The 17,480-nt window shown below is 31.8% G+C and overlaps 2 protein-coding genes across 2 annotated transcripts; one reads left to right on the plus strand and one right to left on the minus strand.

The window, feature by feature from the left end:
* Nucleotides 1-7: 7 nt before the first annotated feature.
* Ifrd1 (Interferon-related developmental regulator 1) lies at nt 8-17,247 on the plus strand. The gene is made up of 5 exons (XM_014247189.3): nt 8-1,557; nt 8,351-9,047; nt 9,113-9,356; nt 12,631-12,849; nt 12,910-17,247. The coding sequence occupies exons 1-5, from the start codon at nt 1,527-1,529 to the stop codon at nt 12,991-12,993; spliced, it is 1,275 nt and encodes a 424-aa protein (XP_014102664.1). The 5' UTR covers nt 8-1,526; the 3' UTR covers nt 12,994-17,247.
* Nucleotides 10,484-11,627, minus strand: LOC106627165 (uncharacterized). The gene has a single exon (XM_014247190.3). The coding sequence runs from the start codon at nt 11,451-11,453 to the stop codon at nt 10,605-10,607; it is 849 nt and encodes a 282-aa protein (XP_014102665.1). The 5' UTR covers nt 11,454-11,627; the 3' UTR covers nt 10,484-10,604.
* Nucleotides 17,248-17,480: the final 233 nt, after the last annotated feature.

Here is a 17,480-nt window from a genome sequence, read left to right on the forward strand (position 1 = left end):
CGCTTTTTCATTCGTGTAAATGAATTGATCGAGTTAACAACGCGTGAAGTTTTATTTCGCAATCCGTGTATATTTATTGATAAAAATATATCACCAATAAAAATTTGCAATTGCAAAATTGTTAGCAATTTTTTAAACTCGGCGAACGCAATAATTTTTCGCATTTCACAAAGTTGTTAAAAGCTAGTGTGACACGCGGTGACGAACGACCTTGTGAAGTTCGACAACGAAGTAAAATACCTACTTCGGGAAAATATTTCACAATAATTATTTTACGAAACCTAATTATACAGGTGCAAACATTTTAAAACTTTAAACAAAAGAGCGGAAGGTACATGTAATAGAATTAACACAAATTTACCTGTTATTGAATTTTTCGCGTTAACGCCCCTCTTCGACGCGGAGGTGGTTCAGCTGGTCGATACGAAGATTACATTCTGCCATTTCTGGGTAGTGCGGTGAATAAGTCGGATCGGTTATCTGGTGGACAAACAGAGACAGAATTTATCAGCAACTCGAAATTTGCGATTAATCATGAAATTTGTTGCAACAACAAAAGCACAACTACAACAACAAAATAAAAAGCATTATTCATTGAAATTCACTGAAGCTGAGCAAGAATCGAAACATATAAATAATTTTCACGCGGTCAATTTGGGAACATTGAACAACGTGAGTTTGTGTAGTGCAGTGAAATTTGCGAAAGTAAAAAATCAACAACAAATAAACGAATATAAAAAGTTTTCTACTATTTATAAAAATTGGAAAAATCAAAACTTTTACATAGCTACGTCTTGATTAAGTGCAACTTTAAACAAATTCACCCCTTCAAAAATTAATTGGATTTAAAACCCCAAACCTATCAACCTTTGAAAATTAATTAAAAAATAAATAAACAATTTTGGACAGTTAAAAAATAAAATTTAAGTGCATAATCAAATTTACAAGGAAATCCTTTAAAATTTATACAAGTTGTAAAAAGTGACCAAATAAATATAACTAGAAATATCGCAAGTTAAATATAATTAAAAAAATACCACTTAATTTCAAATAGGCGCGTGAAAAAATAGTGTAATAACAAAACACTAAATAACCTCGTGCTTGGCTGTCAATCCTTTCAAAAAGACTCAACGCTAGTCTCTTGCAGTCAGTCGATCATCATTGTTCACGCTTTGTGCTGCACCTCCGTAGAGGAAACAATTGAAGAAGAGTCAGCAAACGTGCGCGCCAACCTCTTTCAAAAGCGTATAGGAAAGTATCGGTTACTGTAAAAGCAGCAAGCAGATAACATAGAAGAACAAGGCGCTACAACAGGCATAATTAATTAGCTTCTATTTTTGGCTTCGCATCCGGGATTTCATTTATCAATTTTAACCGATAAACAGAGGTATTTAGTCAAAAGAACGACGGGTATTGTAACTGGTAATACGATTGCTACCAACTCTACAACGGCTTCCTTGTGCTCATTCAAAATTTCCGCTACATCGCCTAAATCTAAACGCAAGACGTCGAATAAAGACAAAAAAATGCCGCGACGCAACAAGAAAGGTGGCAAAGGTAAGTGAAATAATGCAAATATCAGAATTCAATTAGTATATTTTAAATTTTACATGCAAGTGCTATCCTGTTCTGCGCAAATGTGTTTAAAATAGCAAAAACAACGTAATGTAATAGTGGTGATAAATCAGAAATTCGCAAAAATACGTTAAATCGTACTTGTGATGGAGATTCTCACCAGCAATATATACAAATATGCATATGTATGCGTATAGATTAATTTAACAACACGTTTGTGCCTGAGTTCACTGAGTTTCAAAAAATAATATTATGAAAATTAGTAAATCAGCTTGATCGCAATAGTTTTTGCTTTCGTAATGATTCATTATAAGCAGCAAGTGCAGTGGCATCGTGGGTAACAATCACGTGGCAAATTTTAATTACGAAGTATATAATAAAAACATTTATTATTTTCGCACAAACAAGCTTTTCGCTTCATTATTAATGTGGTTAAAATGAAAAAATGTTATATTGAAAATCTTGTTTCAAGTAATTTCTTTATTTGCTAATAATTTTTCGTATGCAAATGTTGTGAAAATACATTTTCTCTTTTGTTTCGATTTACTTAGTACTATGAAATTTAAGTGCACACTTCGGGTGGATTTCAGGGCAACAATCCAATTAAATTAATCTCCGCAAATTAGTACATATAAGTAAAAAATGTCGCACAGCCTAGAGTTTTTAAAGCACCATATTTGATTCATACTATTTTCAAACCGAAAGCTATCAATTTTTGAGACGTGCTGAGTGTGTATTTTATTTGCTAATAATGAATTTGTTCTGTAAGAGAGTGTACTTGTTTTTTTTTATTGTGGAAAAAGTTTATGAGTATATATTTTTTTTGTGTTTTGTGCAAACGAAATATACATTTTTACATACACATACGGTTATAAATGTATGCACATAGTAGATTTCTCGTTACATTCTTATCTTTTGATTATTATTGTGTCGTAATAATCACTAGCGTTTATATTCTTTTATACATTAATGTACGTATGCACGTGTTTAGTGTGTCTATACAATTTTATAAAAAAAATTTTCAATGCCAGCCAACGAAGCAACAGTTCGCTTTTATCTGTGAGCCAGTAGCGCACATACCATATACACAGTTTGCCAACACGCTCACGCAGATTTCAATAAAATTTATATATACTGAATGTAGCATGTGCGTACATATATTAATATATGTATGTACAAAATAATTATACACTATTTTACGTCCAAAGTTCAGCTGTGCTGGCACATTTGTATGTATTCGAACGTATTTTTGTTTGTGAAAACAGCTGGTTTGTGCCTGCGTATCGCACATGGCAAATGCGTGAAACATGTATACATACAAATGTACATATATGTAAATATATATATGTATGATACATAAGATAATGCACGTGAATGATTTATAAAATATATAATTTCTATTTATTTTTTACTCTCAAAATACACATGTTGGCACTTACAAATATTCTCACGTCTCTCCCTTCCTCTCCCTTTGCATTAGATAATACTGTATACATTGTTTATAATTTAGCTGATAGCAAAAAATCATATATTCTCCACGAGAACAAAATAAACTTTTTGAAGTTGCGATAAGCGGGTATCTTCAAGTTAATTTCTGCAAATAAAATAGAATAAAATAATAATAATAAATAAACATAATAATAATAAATAAACATAATAATAATAAATAAATATAATAATAATAGCTGTTCCACGACAGCGCGCGACTTGTGAGTTATATTCTAAACATTAAGTTTGTCACGAAGGTAAAATGAAATAGGTTTAAATGATCTGCGTTAAATGTCGGCAGATGGGTTTACAGAGGTTGATGATATGAAAATGCTATTTCGAATTTGACTTTTGTGTGCATACCTAAACTGTTAGCGGTAAGCTAGCCACATATATATTTTTTATAGACTCCTACATGCATACCACATGCCTCTTAATTCACTTATGCAATGGTCCTTTCATATTTTCCTTTCGATTGGCCTACTTCGTATTTTCCAAGCAGGTTTTGTTTATTTTTCTTTTTGCCAATTTTTGAGCCATACATACATGTAGATGTGTGTACGAAACTGCACCCTAAGTTACATCAATGGCCTCTAATACTTGTCAAACCGACTACAACTCCAACTCCAACCAAATTGGCTCAAACCTGCTTTGGCCAAATTCCCAACCAGGCCAGCAACTTTCATTTTACGCACACAAACACAGTTGTTACATACACACATACTCTAAGTATGATTTGTGTTGCACTGAGAATGCCTGCGAAGGCCAGCCTGTCTGGCTAATAGCTGTCTGCATTTGCAGTCATGTCAACGGTTCTCCCAACACAACAAATGCAATCAGCTGTTTGCTGCTTTGTGTCAGGCATGCGGTATGCCAGAAATATATATATATATTTTTTGTTAATTTTCTTTGTTTCAATTGCACATTCGGTACGTAAAACTTGTTTCTTACACAAAAGTGTTATGCTGTGCATGGTTCGTAATTTGCCGTTTAAACATCTGGGGTTTTCCTCGCCTGCCGAGCCGACAGCCAGCCTATGCATTAGGCAAACTGTTAAGTAGTGTGTTTTTAACGATTTGTGATTGCACATTTTGTGCATATGCACACAAATCTATATACTTACATAAAAAACACCTATGTTGTCATGCGCCTTTCTGGTTTATGTGCTCGTTTTAGCTGAAGCGGAAATCACCTTGTGCCAAATGCACAGTAGCAAGCGAAATGCCTTAGATACACATACATTACTATACCAATATAAAATGTATAAATGTGTGTACATAAATAATTTCATATAAATTTAAGGAAAATTTTATTTTCGCTTCTGCATTGGAATTTCTTTCTCAGTTGGACTGTGATGCATCGCTTTCTTGCGGAAGTTTCTTTGTATATCTCTGATGCACAGTTGAGAAATTGAGAAAATAAATATGTATGTAATGAAATTTGCTCTAAATGTTACTTTCTATTCGTTTTGCAAGTTTCCGATTGGCAAGCTGATTGCCAAGCAACAAAAGTGAAAAGTAATTAAAAAAAATTCATTAGAAATATGTATATAAATGTTGAAAGTATTTGTAACAAAGTAATGATAATTTTTAGACAAATTTTTTCTCAAAAAAAGAAAAAAACAAGGAAAAGCGTTAACTACGCCTGAACTGAAGCTATAATAATCTTCACAGTTGCATTTCTTATATTGGGAAAAGGGTAAAAATATATATATCTTGATTTGAAAGGTTGTTGTTGTTGTTCTTGTAGTGGCGGAAAACATTCCTGAAGTATTTTCGAGAAGTGATGCCTAGTTGACAGTCCTTGGTCGGATAAAGATTCAGGTCGGTTCTGGTTACTTACATCCGACTGTCGTGCGAACGGCCAGATTGTATGACTGTTATATGCTATAGAAGTCCGTTTTAAACAATGTGTTCGGAGATTTTGGCGCTGCCTTAGATAATAATCTATACGAAATTTTGTGAAGTGATCTTGTCATATAAGAAAGTTTTCCATACAAATACTTGATTTTGGTCGATCAGTTTAGTTGCCCATCGGTACACTTTAATTTAAGTCTCGGAAAGCGTTTATATACTTAACTAGTCAATTTGAAAGCGCAAACAAACATGCTTAAGAGTAAATAAATTGTTTTTGGTAAAAATTTAGTTGAAGGCCGACAGGTTATTGTGCATATAAAAGCTGTATAGCCGAGTATAATTCGTTCACCCACAAACAAAACAAAATACTCAGTTATGCCTATGTATGTATATACTATATAGACACACACTATATAAACATTTAATGAAATATAATGCATGATATGTAGATTATACATTTCTTTGTGCGCGTATGTATGTATGTAAAGAATTTATAACCTCACTTATTAGAATAATCGAATAAAATTTGGTGCAATGACTCAAATGTAGCAGCTATGGCACTTTTTTCTCAAACATATGTATAAATATTTGATTCTAAATTAAATTGAATATTACACAAAAAAAAATACTTATGAATATAAATTATAAATATAATTATGTAAGTAACTAAATAAGTAAAAAAAATGTTTTAAGTAGCATTTAAAATCGCAAATTTTGCTTGTGATTCCCATTTTATTAATTTACTTGCGCAATATCTTCAGTTACTTTTAGTATTACTAAAAAAATTAATAAATTATATATCAATATGTTCTTTATATATTGAACCCTGTTTATATGCAGTATGGCAATCTCTGAGCATTTTCCTGTTTAATTTTAATTGTTGTCGCAAAGTATCATAATTCAACACAAATATTAGACAAAAAAATCTAAATCGAAGTACATACATATGTACAGAATTCCGAAACAGCACATATTTATTTTGTGTTTAGGGCTCATTGACACGCAGAAATTTGACTACCGCTTCTTGCTATTTATTTTATTGCATCAGTTATGTTTGCTTTATCATGAACTATTTAGTGTCAATATATTTTCTTTTTATTAATAATACATATGTATTTTTGGTATAAATGATGACTTTGCACTTTTTTTCTTAACTGTAAATAATAAATATTTACGTGCAAGCGCTCAGATAGCATTTTTCTTTTATTATAGTAGTAACTCCTTCAATTTGGTATTTATTTTTGTGTTTAATTTGCTTTGATTTTTAATCTATGCTATCAGGGTTGCAATTAACATAATGCATTAACAAGCAAATTTATTTAACATATAAATTAAATTTTCTTAATTTTTAATTCTGAAAATCTTAATTAAAAATAATTTTCTTAAAATTCTCAATTACTGGTTGCAAAAATTAAAAATAAATTTTTAAACCCGAAATTAGTGTTTAAAATAGAAAATGTAAATTTTTGACTTAAAAATTTTGAAAAATAAAAAGAAAATTTTAATCTCAAGCTCATATTTACAATTAAAAACAATATTTAAATACTTTCGTGCTTGCGTACTTCTTATTCTACCTTATTTCAAAATTTTTTAAAATAAATGTTTTTTTTTTCAAAAAAATATCAACATAGTTTAACACTTTTTGTCTTATTTTCATTTATTTACTTTTAATTATAGAGTTTCAGTTAGAAATATGTATATCTTTCTTTTTTAACACTTCATTCCATTTTCTGATTTGAAACATATTTATTTTGTTTTCTTTGTTACTCCAATCTTTGTATCAAAAAATATTTTCTAAACTTTTATTTCTCATTTTGGGATTAAAAACTAAATTACCAGTCTTCAATTATAATTTTGAGAAGAAAAATTAAATTTTATTTTACCCAAAATTTGTTAATCAAAAAATTTGCAACCCGGCTTGCAAATAATTGGTAATATTCTCGAATAGCTACTGTGCTATCAATAAATCATGCTACCATTTCCTCTTTATTTACATATTTCACCTATTTATAGAAGCCCACTATCTTATGCAATCAAATATCTCTATATGTAAGCATATTTGTCTATACCTTGCTAAACTTTCCTAACAACATTTGTTGTTGATTTTACACTTTATTTATTCACCATTCAGTAGCCGCCCAACTGCCATGTGGCATCATGAATTTTCTATGTAACTAACAAGCAAAAATACCTACATATCGATTTACGTTTACTAGTGTGAACTGGTAGCCTCGTTTGTAATGCTTATGGGCGTAGATGATTCATTCATAAAAATGCGTCAAAGCTTCTTCTTCTTCGCTCCTACTATTGTACATGCCTCCATACATACTAATGCAATTCTACATGACTCTCGACTTTTCGCCGTTGACGTCTGTATGTATGTATGTAGGCAGCAGTTGTAATAGCAAAATAAAACACTCAAGCCGTATCTAACCACGCGCACCACTTATAGTATATTTGCACAGCATTTCATCCAGTTGGAAGTATGTATGTTTATATGTGCTTTGTGTCGTATACTTTGCTTTCTCGAATTTTTTTTATACTCTGAAAAGGGTATATGAAGTCCATCTGTATATACGCGAACCTGGCCCTCAGTTTTTGAGATATCGATTTGAAATTTTGCTCACTTCTTTTTCTTTCCAAGAATCTGCTTATTTGTCAAAACCGCTGATTTCGAAACACTATAACATATAGCTGCCATACAAACTGTCGGATCACAATCGTGCCCTTGTATGAAACACTTTTATATTTGCCAAGATTCCTTTACGAAATTTGGCATGCATTAGTTTCCAAGGCAATTTTAAAATATCCGAACTTATTGTTGATATCAGGCAACTATAACATATAGCTGTCATACAAACTGACCGATACAAAAATAAATATATTTTTATACTCTTTTATGCCATAAGAAATGCACCTATGCAGGGTAGAACAGCTTCAGTGCAGCCGAAGTTAACGTTTTTAAATACGTACCAAATACATATATAAGTATGTATGTATACACCCACGCGTAGTTTTATTTGGTGTTGTTTTGTATACAAATTATATGACATTTTTAAAAATAGCATATCTGCTATTGCTATGGAATACTTCTTGCTGTGTGGTGAGAGTGTGGCGGCAAAGTTCAATAGAAATCTCATTTATGTACCAAATCTATGACGTAATGTTAATTTTATCTGAAGAGATGCTCTCGCAATTTGTAGTTTTATGCTGTAAACTCCATTTTTTTTTATGTTAGGTTAGGTGTGGCCATTACTACAAAAAGTTTTACATTAAGGTAGCAGCAGGAATAATCTGGAGAATATGAGAATTTATAATATAGCAATTATTATTCTTTATTTATTAATTATTTATTCATAATATTTTCTAATTAAATCTTGACTTAATCCACATACTAAAAATTTGTTTTTTTTTTTTAATTTCTTTTACAGGCCGCAACGGTGACTCCAACTCTGAGGACGAATCCTTCAACGATAATGCCAGTGTGTATTCTTATGTTTCTGAGAATGCACCTTCATCCATCAACGATATGGATGAGCTCTCATCCAATGAACGTTTCGAGGAAAAATTCATGCAAGCACTCGAAAGTGCTACGGAAAAGTCTGCACAGACACGCACCACAGCTTTGCAGAATATCTGTGAAATTCTCATGCATCGCTATATGCCCGATTTCGTAGATGATCGCAAGGTGACATTGATCGATTGCATTGAGAAGTCCATACGACGTGGCAAAGGCGCCGAACAGTCGGGCGCTGCACGTCTAGCTCCGTTAGTGCTGCTACAATTGGGCGGTGATGTTGAAATCTCAAAAGAATTGAACCAATGTCTGCTGACCACCGTGCAAGACAAGGCGGTTTCATTCGATGCACGTGCCAAATGTTGCACCGCTTTAGGTCTATTGAATTTCCTCGGTGGCGAAGATATTGGTGATCTTATCACATTAATGCAATTTTTCGAAGGCATTTTTAGCGCCAGCTATTTACGTGGTGACGAGAAATCGCCAATATCGGTGAATGCCGAGGCAGGCACCTTGCACGCCGAAGCATTGTCCGCTTGGGGCTTACTGCTCACATTAATACCGTCGGGTGACTTCGTGTCACTCATGACCAATGGACAGCCGATGTTGCCGTGAGTTTTAATGCTATAGTGTTAGTTCATACATTTAGTTAATTTTATTTATTTCATATTTTTAGCTCTGTGAAAAAATTGATGGGTCTATTGCAGTCGCCACATTTGGATGTGCGTATCGCAGCTGGTGAAAACTTAGCACTAATACTGGAGTGCGGTCGTGCACATGACAAAGACTTCTTAGAAGAGTATCTTGGTGATTTGATCGATGCTGTTAAACAGCTAGCTACTGATTCGCATAAATATCGCGCCAAGCGTGATCGTAAAGCTCAACGCGCCACATTCCGTGATGTGCTGCACTATTTGGAGGTAAGTGCCACATTTTATTATTATTATACATTATTATGGTTTTTCGACAAGTGTGTGTCGCAAGCGCGTTTATGGTCTGCTAGTATGTCTAGTCAAGTAATATGCTATGATTGACTGATGTATATTTTAAGTGATACACTTAAAAAAAAATACTGCACTACAGTTGTTTTCAAATTTTAACGGTATATTTATACATATTTTAAGAACGTAAAGAAAAAATTTTGTTGGTAAAAATTAATTAGTTTTCGACTTACACCTTCACTGCTACGGTTATTCCGACTTTCTCCGTGAATGAGACCTAAAAGCAATCTCTACTGAAAATAGACGGTCGAATAAAAATCAAAAATTTACAATATGGTGGTACTTAGTTTTAGTAGAGTTTTACCCAAAATGTTGGTCGTATATTAAGTTTGCCACGAAGTTTGTAACACTTATAAGAAAAAGTCGAAAAGTCTATAAAATACATACATACATAAATGATCAGCTTGATGAGCTGAGTTGATTTGGCCATGTTCGTTTGTCTATCCGTTTGTCCGACTGTTTGCATATACGCGAACTAGTCCCTCAGTTTTTGAGATATCCGTGTGAAATATTGCACACGTCCATTTTCCCTATGAAGCTGCTCATTTGTCGGAACCGCCAATATCAGATCACTATAGCTGCCATACAAACTGAACGATCGAAATTAAGTTCATGTATGGCAACTTTTTTATTTGTGGTGGGGATTCTAGCTTTGGTGCCACCGAATTTAACGTTGTTTCTTATTTTTTTTTTATTAAATTTATAACCGAAGTGTTGAAAACGCTATTAGTATGAAAGTATTTTTTTTTAGTCAAAATATTCACTATTTATTTTTTAATAATTATATAATATTGTCTCTATCATGAGTCGCTCAAAAAACTTACTATAAACAAGCTTTGATTCAAAATATTATTTTAACAATTTATTTAAATTCAAATCACTTTTCGATTTTTTTTTTTGAAAAATATTGTTTTACTAAATGTTTGACTATCAATTTCTTTGGTGCCATAACATTGAGTGCAGTAGTGTAATTGCAACTTAAATATCCAGCTGTTTACATATGTACATAGCCGTAATAATTATACCGCAAGTTTGCATTAACCAAACAATATTCACTGGCTCTCCGACAATAGTGACAACACTGCTGACACTTATCAAGCATATAAAGTAAATAAAAATAAAACACGTTACAAACTTGAGTTTCAGCAAGCATACCGTCCACTTTGCTCATCGTACATGATTTATGCACACATTCAGCAGCGGATGACGGCAGTGTTTGCCATTACTGCCGCACTTGCTGTGATCATGTATATTATTTTTCATAATAACACAACCATTACGGCTAATCGTTTCCATATACTCGGAAAAATTGGTGCGCGTGACAAACGCTTTGCTGCGCCAATGCGAATTATTGCCGCTATTGATGAAACGCGCACTGTCCGTAAAGGAGATCTTGAACGGCTTGTACGCATGCTCGCAGGGATCTGTGATGGTCGGATTGCGTGTTTGATTGTCCAATTCCTTCATTACATTGGCGCGGAAGACATCACAAGCGCCTTCCTTCTGCAGCAATTTTGTTGCGTTGAGTTTAGCAGTATCATCCTTCTCTTTGAGACTCTCATATATACCTTCCGGATATTCATTCATATTACAATAATCAATTTGATACGTGGTGAAGAGCCGTTGACGCTCCAAACGTCTATTCAGCTCATCTTTAGGCATTTCCTTTAGGCGATCATACAAATCGGGATAGGCGGTGCGCAATATTTGCAGAAAACGATTTGGTTGCGCCTTAAAGCAATCGGCATCCGTATCTTTGGCTAAGTTGTCGGCTTGTTCGGGTGTCAGTTTTGTCGGTATGATACGTGGATCGATGAGTCGTCCCATCGGTGCAATGCCTGTCCATTCTGCAGTGCTTTCGCACTTGTCCTGCGCGGCTTTGGGCACCTCGATTTTTGCTGTGTCGATGCATTGACACTCTTCCTTCTCCTTTTCTGCTTTGTCTAGCTTCTTGACAAATTCATAGCGTTTGGTGTAGGGTGGCACGTAGTCGTGTTGGTAGGTGGTTACAAGCATTTTGCTAAATTTTTCGTTTTAGTTCTAAGTAACGGCTACACTATTTTAATTTATTACTAAAAATTTTGCAATATTTTTTACAATTTAAATTTTATTTTGTATTATGCAAGAATTTTTTGCTAGAAAAACCAGATAGAAAATAATATTTTTTATTTATAATTTTTAAATATGAGTTTGATAAAAGTGGAATACAAAAAAAATTTTGATTGACAAAAATTTCATGTAAGAGAAGTTGGTGTAGCATAATTTTTATACCCTGAACCGGGTATATTAATTTGCCACGAAGTTTGTAACGCCCAGAAGGAAACTTCGTATACACTATAATATATGTACATATGTATTTAAAACGTGACAAGCTGAGTCGGTTTAGCCATGTCCGTCTGTCTGTCTATATATATGTACGCGCACTAGTCTCAGTTTTGTAGATATCGATCTGAAATTTAGAATATGACCGTTTCCCACCAAGAAGCTGCTCATTTGTCGGAACCGCCGATATCGGGCCACTATAGCTCATAGCTGCCAACAAACTGATCGTTTAAAACCTTTCTTCTATTGAAAACTTTTTTATTTGATAAGACAGCTTTACGAAATTCAGAGAGGATTATTGTCTAAGACAACGCTACAATCTCTGACTTTTTTTTTTAAACGGTATGCTATAGCGTATAGCTGCAATACAAATTGACCGTTCAAAATAAAGTTTTGTATGGAAAACTTTTTTATTTTACAAACTATCTTCACTAAATTTGGCAGAAATTATTATAGAACACAGTGCTACAATCTCCGAATATATTGTTCAGATCGGGCAACTATAGCATATAGCTGCCATACAAACAGGCCGAACAAAATCAAGTTTTTGTTTGGAAAACTGCATGAGTATTACAGCTTGGATTCGACCGAAGTCAACGCTTTTTAGTTAGGAATTTCATGTCGTTTTGTGTGTGTGTTGAATAAGTGCTGAAAGGCGTGCAGAAATGACCTGATTAACTGGACGAGTGAATTAATTAATTATTGTAAATATTGCATAAAATCGGCATGTTGGATAAACTATCATTTAACATGGGCATGGACAAATATACATTCACACATACATCCATCATTACCTACCCGCTTTCACAAATACATATGCGTGACGCTTTCAACTAAAAATGCGAAATTCCACTTTTTCCCCACCATTTAGGAGGATACATCACCCGAAATCAACATTCGCTTTGGCACTGAGTGTCTCGTTTTAGATTCTTGGGCCGTACATCATCAATATTCAGCGCTGTGCACCATTATGGGTCCAGGCATGACATCACAGTTGCAAGAGAACGATTTCATACGCGACATCTTTCAATTGGGCCCTAAACTCGTCGACGATGGACACACCAAAACCAAACAGTCCAAACTGGAGCGCGTAAGTTACACATATTATAAATGATTTGTACAAAATTTAATCGAAAATCTTTTATTGCAGCATCTACTAAACGCCGCCGCCTTCAAGGCACGCACAATAACGCGTGGAAAAAATCGCGACAAACGTTGTAGTTATAATTACTAGGCACAGCTAACTGATAGAGTATTGAAAAAGAACGCTTAAACTAAGTTAAAAAAAAAACAACAAACGAAACATATTTTGGAGAATACACACAACTGCGGCGCGTCGTGGTGCGGCCAGAAATTTAGTCGAACTGCGGCGCATGCGTAGGATGACATTTGTGCAGTTTGCTGACCAATTAGCTGCTGCTCTTAACATGCAGTCAGCGTAAAATGTATGCGCTAAAGCGTCAGCAGCTAGAAAACTTGCAACTTTCAACCCAGCTGTTGCTTAACGTATTGCATTTAACGCTATTTGCATGCTCCATCAGCGCTCATTTCTCAGTTGGTGTACGCATGCGCGTCACTTTTTAGACCATTTGAATTTTGTTGACGGTCAACGCTTTGCTGAATTTTCGTGTACATTTTATTTGCGCTCAATTTTTAACCCCTGACCCCCCTTGGATTTATTGCAACGAATTCGTGTACACAAGATTTGTGCAAATCTTACAATTAACTTAAATTTATGTAGCAATTTTATAAAATGAAACTTTATTGAAGCAAAAAAAAAAACAACAACAAATAATTATAACATACCACTTACAAACAATATACATATTTACATACATATATATAATGTAAAACAAATGCTAGTTAAAATTTATTTAGTTTTTAAACATGTTTACTTACATACATACTTATATATACAAACATACGAGCTCTATTACAAACGCTGTACGAACTACAATGTTCAATTTTTGTTCTTAAATTCCACAAGTAAGAAGCTGTAAAATTACAACAAAAAACAAACAAATATTTAAATACTTTGATGAATTTTTTATATTACATGCATATATTTTGCTTACAATAACTTTGGCTTAATTATTCTGTTGCTGAATTAATTTTAAAACACTGTAACTTATGAAATAAAAACGTTAATGAAATGACAAGCGCATTGCAATTCTTCAGTAATACATATGTACATAGGTTTATGTGTATTATATAAGCACAAGTAAGCGCGCTTTGCTTATTAAAAACGTGTAGGAGTATAAGCGTTTATTATTAAACTTACCAAGTACTAAATATATTTAATATTAAGCGAAAATTAACTGTTAATTTACATCCATTTTGACCAACTGGCACTGTCAAGCAGTCAACAGCGAGTAAAACTGTGTTGAGTTGATTAATTGTTGTCGATTGCGCGTCTTCTGCCAGGCGTTCAGAGCATTGTAGCGCGCTGCTGTAATGCTGGAAAAATATAAAACGAGTTTGTAAAGTCAAGTTATTAAATTTACCACGATTTTTAATACCAATTTTAACCACTCAGTTCACATTGTTGTTCAATACTTTTAAGATTATTTTTTAAACAAATTTTCTTTTTATCTTCGTTAATTGTGCTACTTTCGCTATGGAAAAAAAAATAATTTTTGTAAAATTTCATTGTTAAAATGTTAAATATTTAGAGCTTTTTTATTATCAACTGATTGTATGCAAATTTAATTTTTGATCATAACCTCAAAAAAATTTTGCAAAAAGTTTAAAAAAACCACTATTAATTAGTTTAATTTTCTTTTGCGCACTTGTAATGAGATAAGAGTAAACTTATTTTTTAAAATTTTGTTTTAATTTTCGTTAATTGTTCTTCTTTCTCCACCAAAGTTAAACTTTTTGTAAAATTTCGCTGTTAAAATGTTAAATACTTTGAACTTTATTATTAATTACATTTATTTGTGAACTCGCGCAACAGCGAATTTGGTTTTTAATCATGAAAAATTTGCATAAAAGGTTTATCATAACCTAAACAAAAATTTCAAAATTTTGAAAGAAGTCGAATTTTCTATTGACCGCTTATAAAGGGTCAGTTAAAATGTTTATTATTTTGACCTGTATTATTAACTACTTCTATGTAAACTCGCAACATCAGCAAATTTAGTTTTTGATCATTCAAAAAATCATTAATAAAAAAAAATTCAAAACTGTGCATAAAACGTAAATTTTTTTTGAATCATAACCTATTAAACATTTCAAGAAAAGCTAAATTTTTTTTACATAATCTATAAAAAATTTCAGAGCTTTAAAAACATTAAAATTTTCTTTTAAACGCTTATAAAGTTACTGTTAATATGTTTATTATTTTGACCTGTATCATTAATTACTTTTATCTGCGAAATCGCAACTAAATCAGCGAATGCAGTTATTGATCATAACCTAAAAAAAATTAAAAAATATTGCAAAACAATTAAAAATTTTGCCATTTCTTTTACCATAACCTAACAAAATTTAAAAAAATTTTAAAATTACAAAGTAGTTTAATTTTGTTTTGAGCACTTAAAAAGTGTGTGAGAGAAACTTATTTTACTTTATTTATTACTGTTAATTTTTATTATTGTGAAGGTTAGAAGAATATTTGCAACTTTTTTACTATGCAAAATTCTATTATCAGTTTTAATCCCTAATATTTTCCGTTAGATAATTCAAATAAAATCGCGAAGAAGTGTGAGCGAAATTTTCACGCTAAAATTTAACTAGCTCAAAAATTATCAACTCTGGTCCAAAACTAGTTTTGGAGAAAGCTGCTGTAGCTATAGTCTTTTAGCAGATATGTACATATGTGCACGAGTCCGACACGACGACTTTTGAAGCATAATGTTTGATTTGTTGCTTGAATATGTAAGCTAATACTGCACAATCATATAAAGTAGCGAAACTTGGCAGAATGATGGCGCTTAGGCCAAGCTAAAAATATGTAAAAAATACCGTTATGACTGGTCAGCATCTGCGTTCTATTTTATTATTCTAGTTTTAGTTTTAACATTTCTGAACTTTTGAGTTTTAACTTTTCTGCACTTTTCAGTTAGTTCTAGAATTTCGAAATCCATATTAAAAGCAATGAGTACTATGAAGCATGTATAATTGAATGTTTATAATTTGATTCTAGTCTCGAGCTCTTCACTATTTCACGTTATCTTTATAGGATAATCCAAATGTGTAAAGAAATAGCTAGTAATTTTAGAAGAAAATATATTTTTTAACTAGCCTAGCGTGTCTCTGACTACTCGCATTCATTTAGTTTTTTTTTTTTTTTTTTGTCTGTTCTCAAATCTTTTTTTTTCATAAAAAAATTGTTTTTTTTTTTAATAAAAAATTTTTTTTTATAACATTTTTTTTTAATAATTTTGTTTTATTTAAAATAATTTTTTTTATAAAATTTTTTTTATAAAATTTTTTTAATAAAAATTGTTTTTTATAAATTTTTTTTAATAAAAATTGTTTTTTATAAAATTTTTTTTATAAAAATATTTTTTTCTATTAAAATAATTTTTTTCTATTCTCAATTTTTTGTTTGTTTTTATAATAATGCAAATAAAAATGTTTACTTTTCCTGCCCTGCAATGGCTGTAAATTATCACAGTAACCGAAGTTGCTGAAATGATTTAGTGCAAAACCCATTTTTTTACTGATTAAGTGTATCGGAAGCAACTAGTGAATAAGTGAGAAATAAAAGAATTACTTAGCTCTTAAGATATATCGTTCAATTTGATGTGTTCGTCCTTTGTGACTATAATTCCACGCATATAGATGAGTCAGTTTTAGCACTATATTATCGTGCTCATTGTTAGCATATTCTATTAATTTTTATTTATTTTAACTTTTTTAAATTCTAATTCTTGAATTGCACAAAATTTATTTCAAGTAAAATATAATATAACTAAGTAAATAAAAATATTAACTAAAGGACCAAAATAGACAACGTTGAAATTTGAAAATTACAAAAAAATAAAACGATATTACTAGCACTCGCCCACAGTGACATTGATCTACGTTTATGGCTGTAAAATTCATTGAATATTCGGCAGCAGGCATGTTTTGTGATCTTAAACATTTTTCTTGTACTTTAATTATTATTCTTTTTCACAACACCCATTATTGCAATTACTTAATTGTGACACATAGCAATAGTTTAAGTAAATATATTTAATTTTTGTTGTTTTTTGAAATATTCACATATTACAATAGCATATAAATAAATATACAAGATAATACATACATATATATATATATATATATATTCTATAAATAAATTAATATTTTTTAATTTAGCTGTTTGTATATACAGAGTACATTCATACATAGTAAACATTGAAATAAAAAGTAAAAAAACCGCCATAGGCACCAAAAAAAATTTAAAAGAAATAAAACATTAGTAACTGTATAGTTTGAAATAAAGCAAATTAAAATAAAATAAAAAACCAAAACGGGTTAAAGGAAACCGTAATAATTTGTGGTTTTTTATTTGTAAGCTCTGTACGCATATTTATCGGTGTGGTCGCAAGTGAAGCGCTTCTCTAAGGTCGTGTAGGTGCGTTCAGTTTAAGAATATCTTTTAGTACTTTCAACTTTTCCATAACCTTTAAAAATGCTTAGTCTTTTCCGCAAAATATGTTTGAAGGCCTTCATTTTGTGATCGTTTTAAAGTAAACAACAACTTCTTACATAAATAAATATCTTTAT

This window comes from Bactrocera oleae, chromosome 3 (assembly GCF_042242935.1).
Source record: "Bactrocera oleae isolate idBacOlea1 chromosome 3, idBacOlea1, whole genome shotgun sequence".
In the NCBI taxonomy this organism is placed as follows: Eukaryota; Metazoa; Arthropoda; class Insecta; order Diptera; family Tephritidae; genus Bactrocera; species Bactrocera oleae.

Excerpts from the sequence above, each read along its gene's own strand:
- LOC106627165 (XM_014247190.3), bottom strand. The coding sequence starts at position 11,453 with ATGCTTGTAACCACCTACCAACACGACTACGTGCCACCCTACACCAAA.
- Ifrd1 (XM_014247189.3), top strand. The coding sequence starts at position 1,527 with ATGCCGCGACGCAACAAGAAAGGTGGCAAAG. Across the intron at positions 1,558-8,350 it reads CAACAAGAAAGGTGGCAAAG|GCCGCAACGGTGACTCCAAC; the intron begins GTAAGTGAAATA and ends TTTCTTTTACAG. Across the intron at positions 9,357-12,630 it reads ATGTGCTGCACTATTTGGAG|GAGGATACATCACCCGAAAT; the intron begins GTAAGTGCCACA and ends CCCACCATTTAG.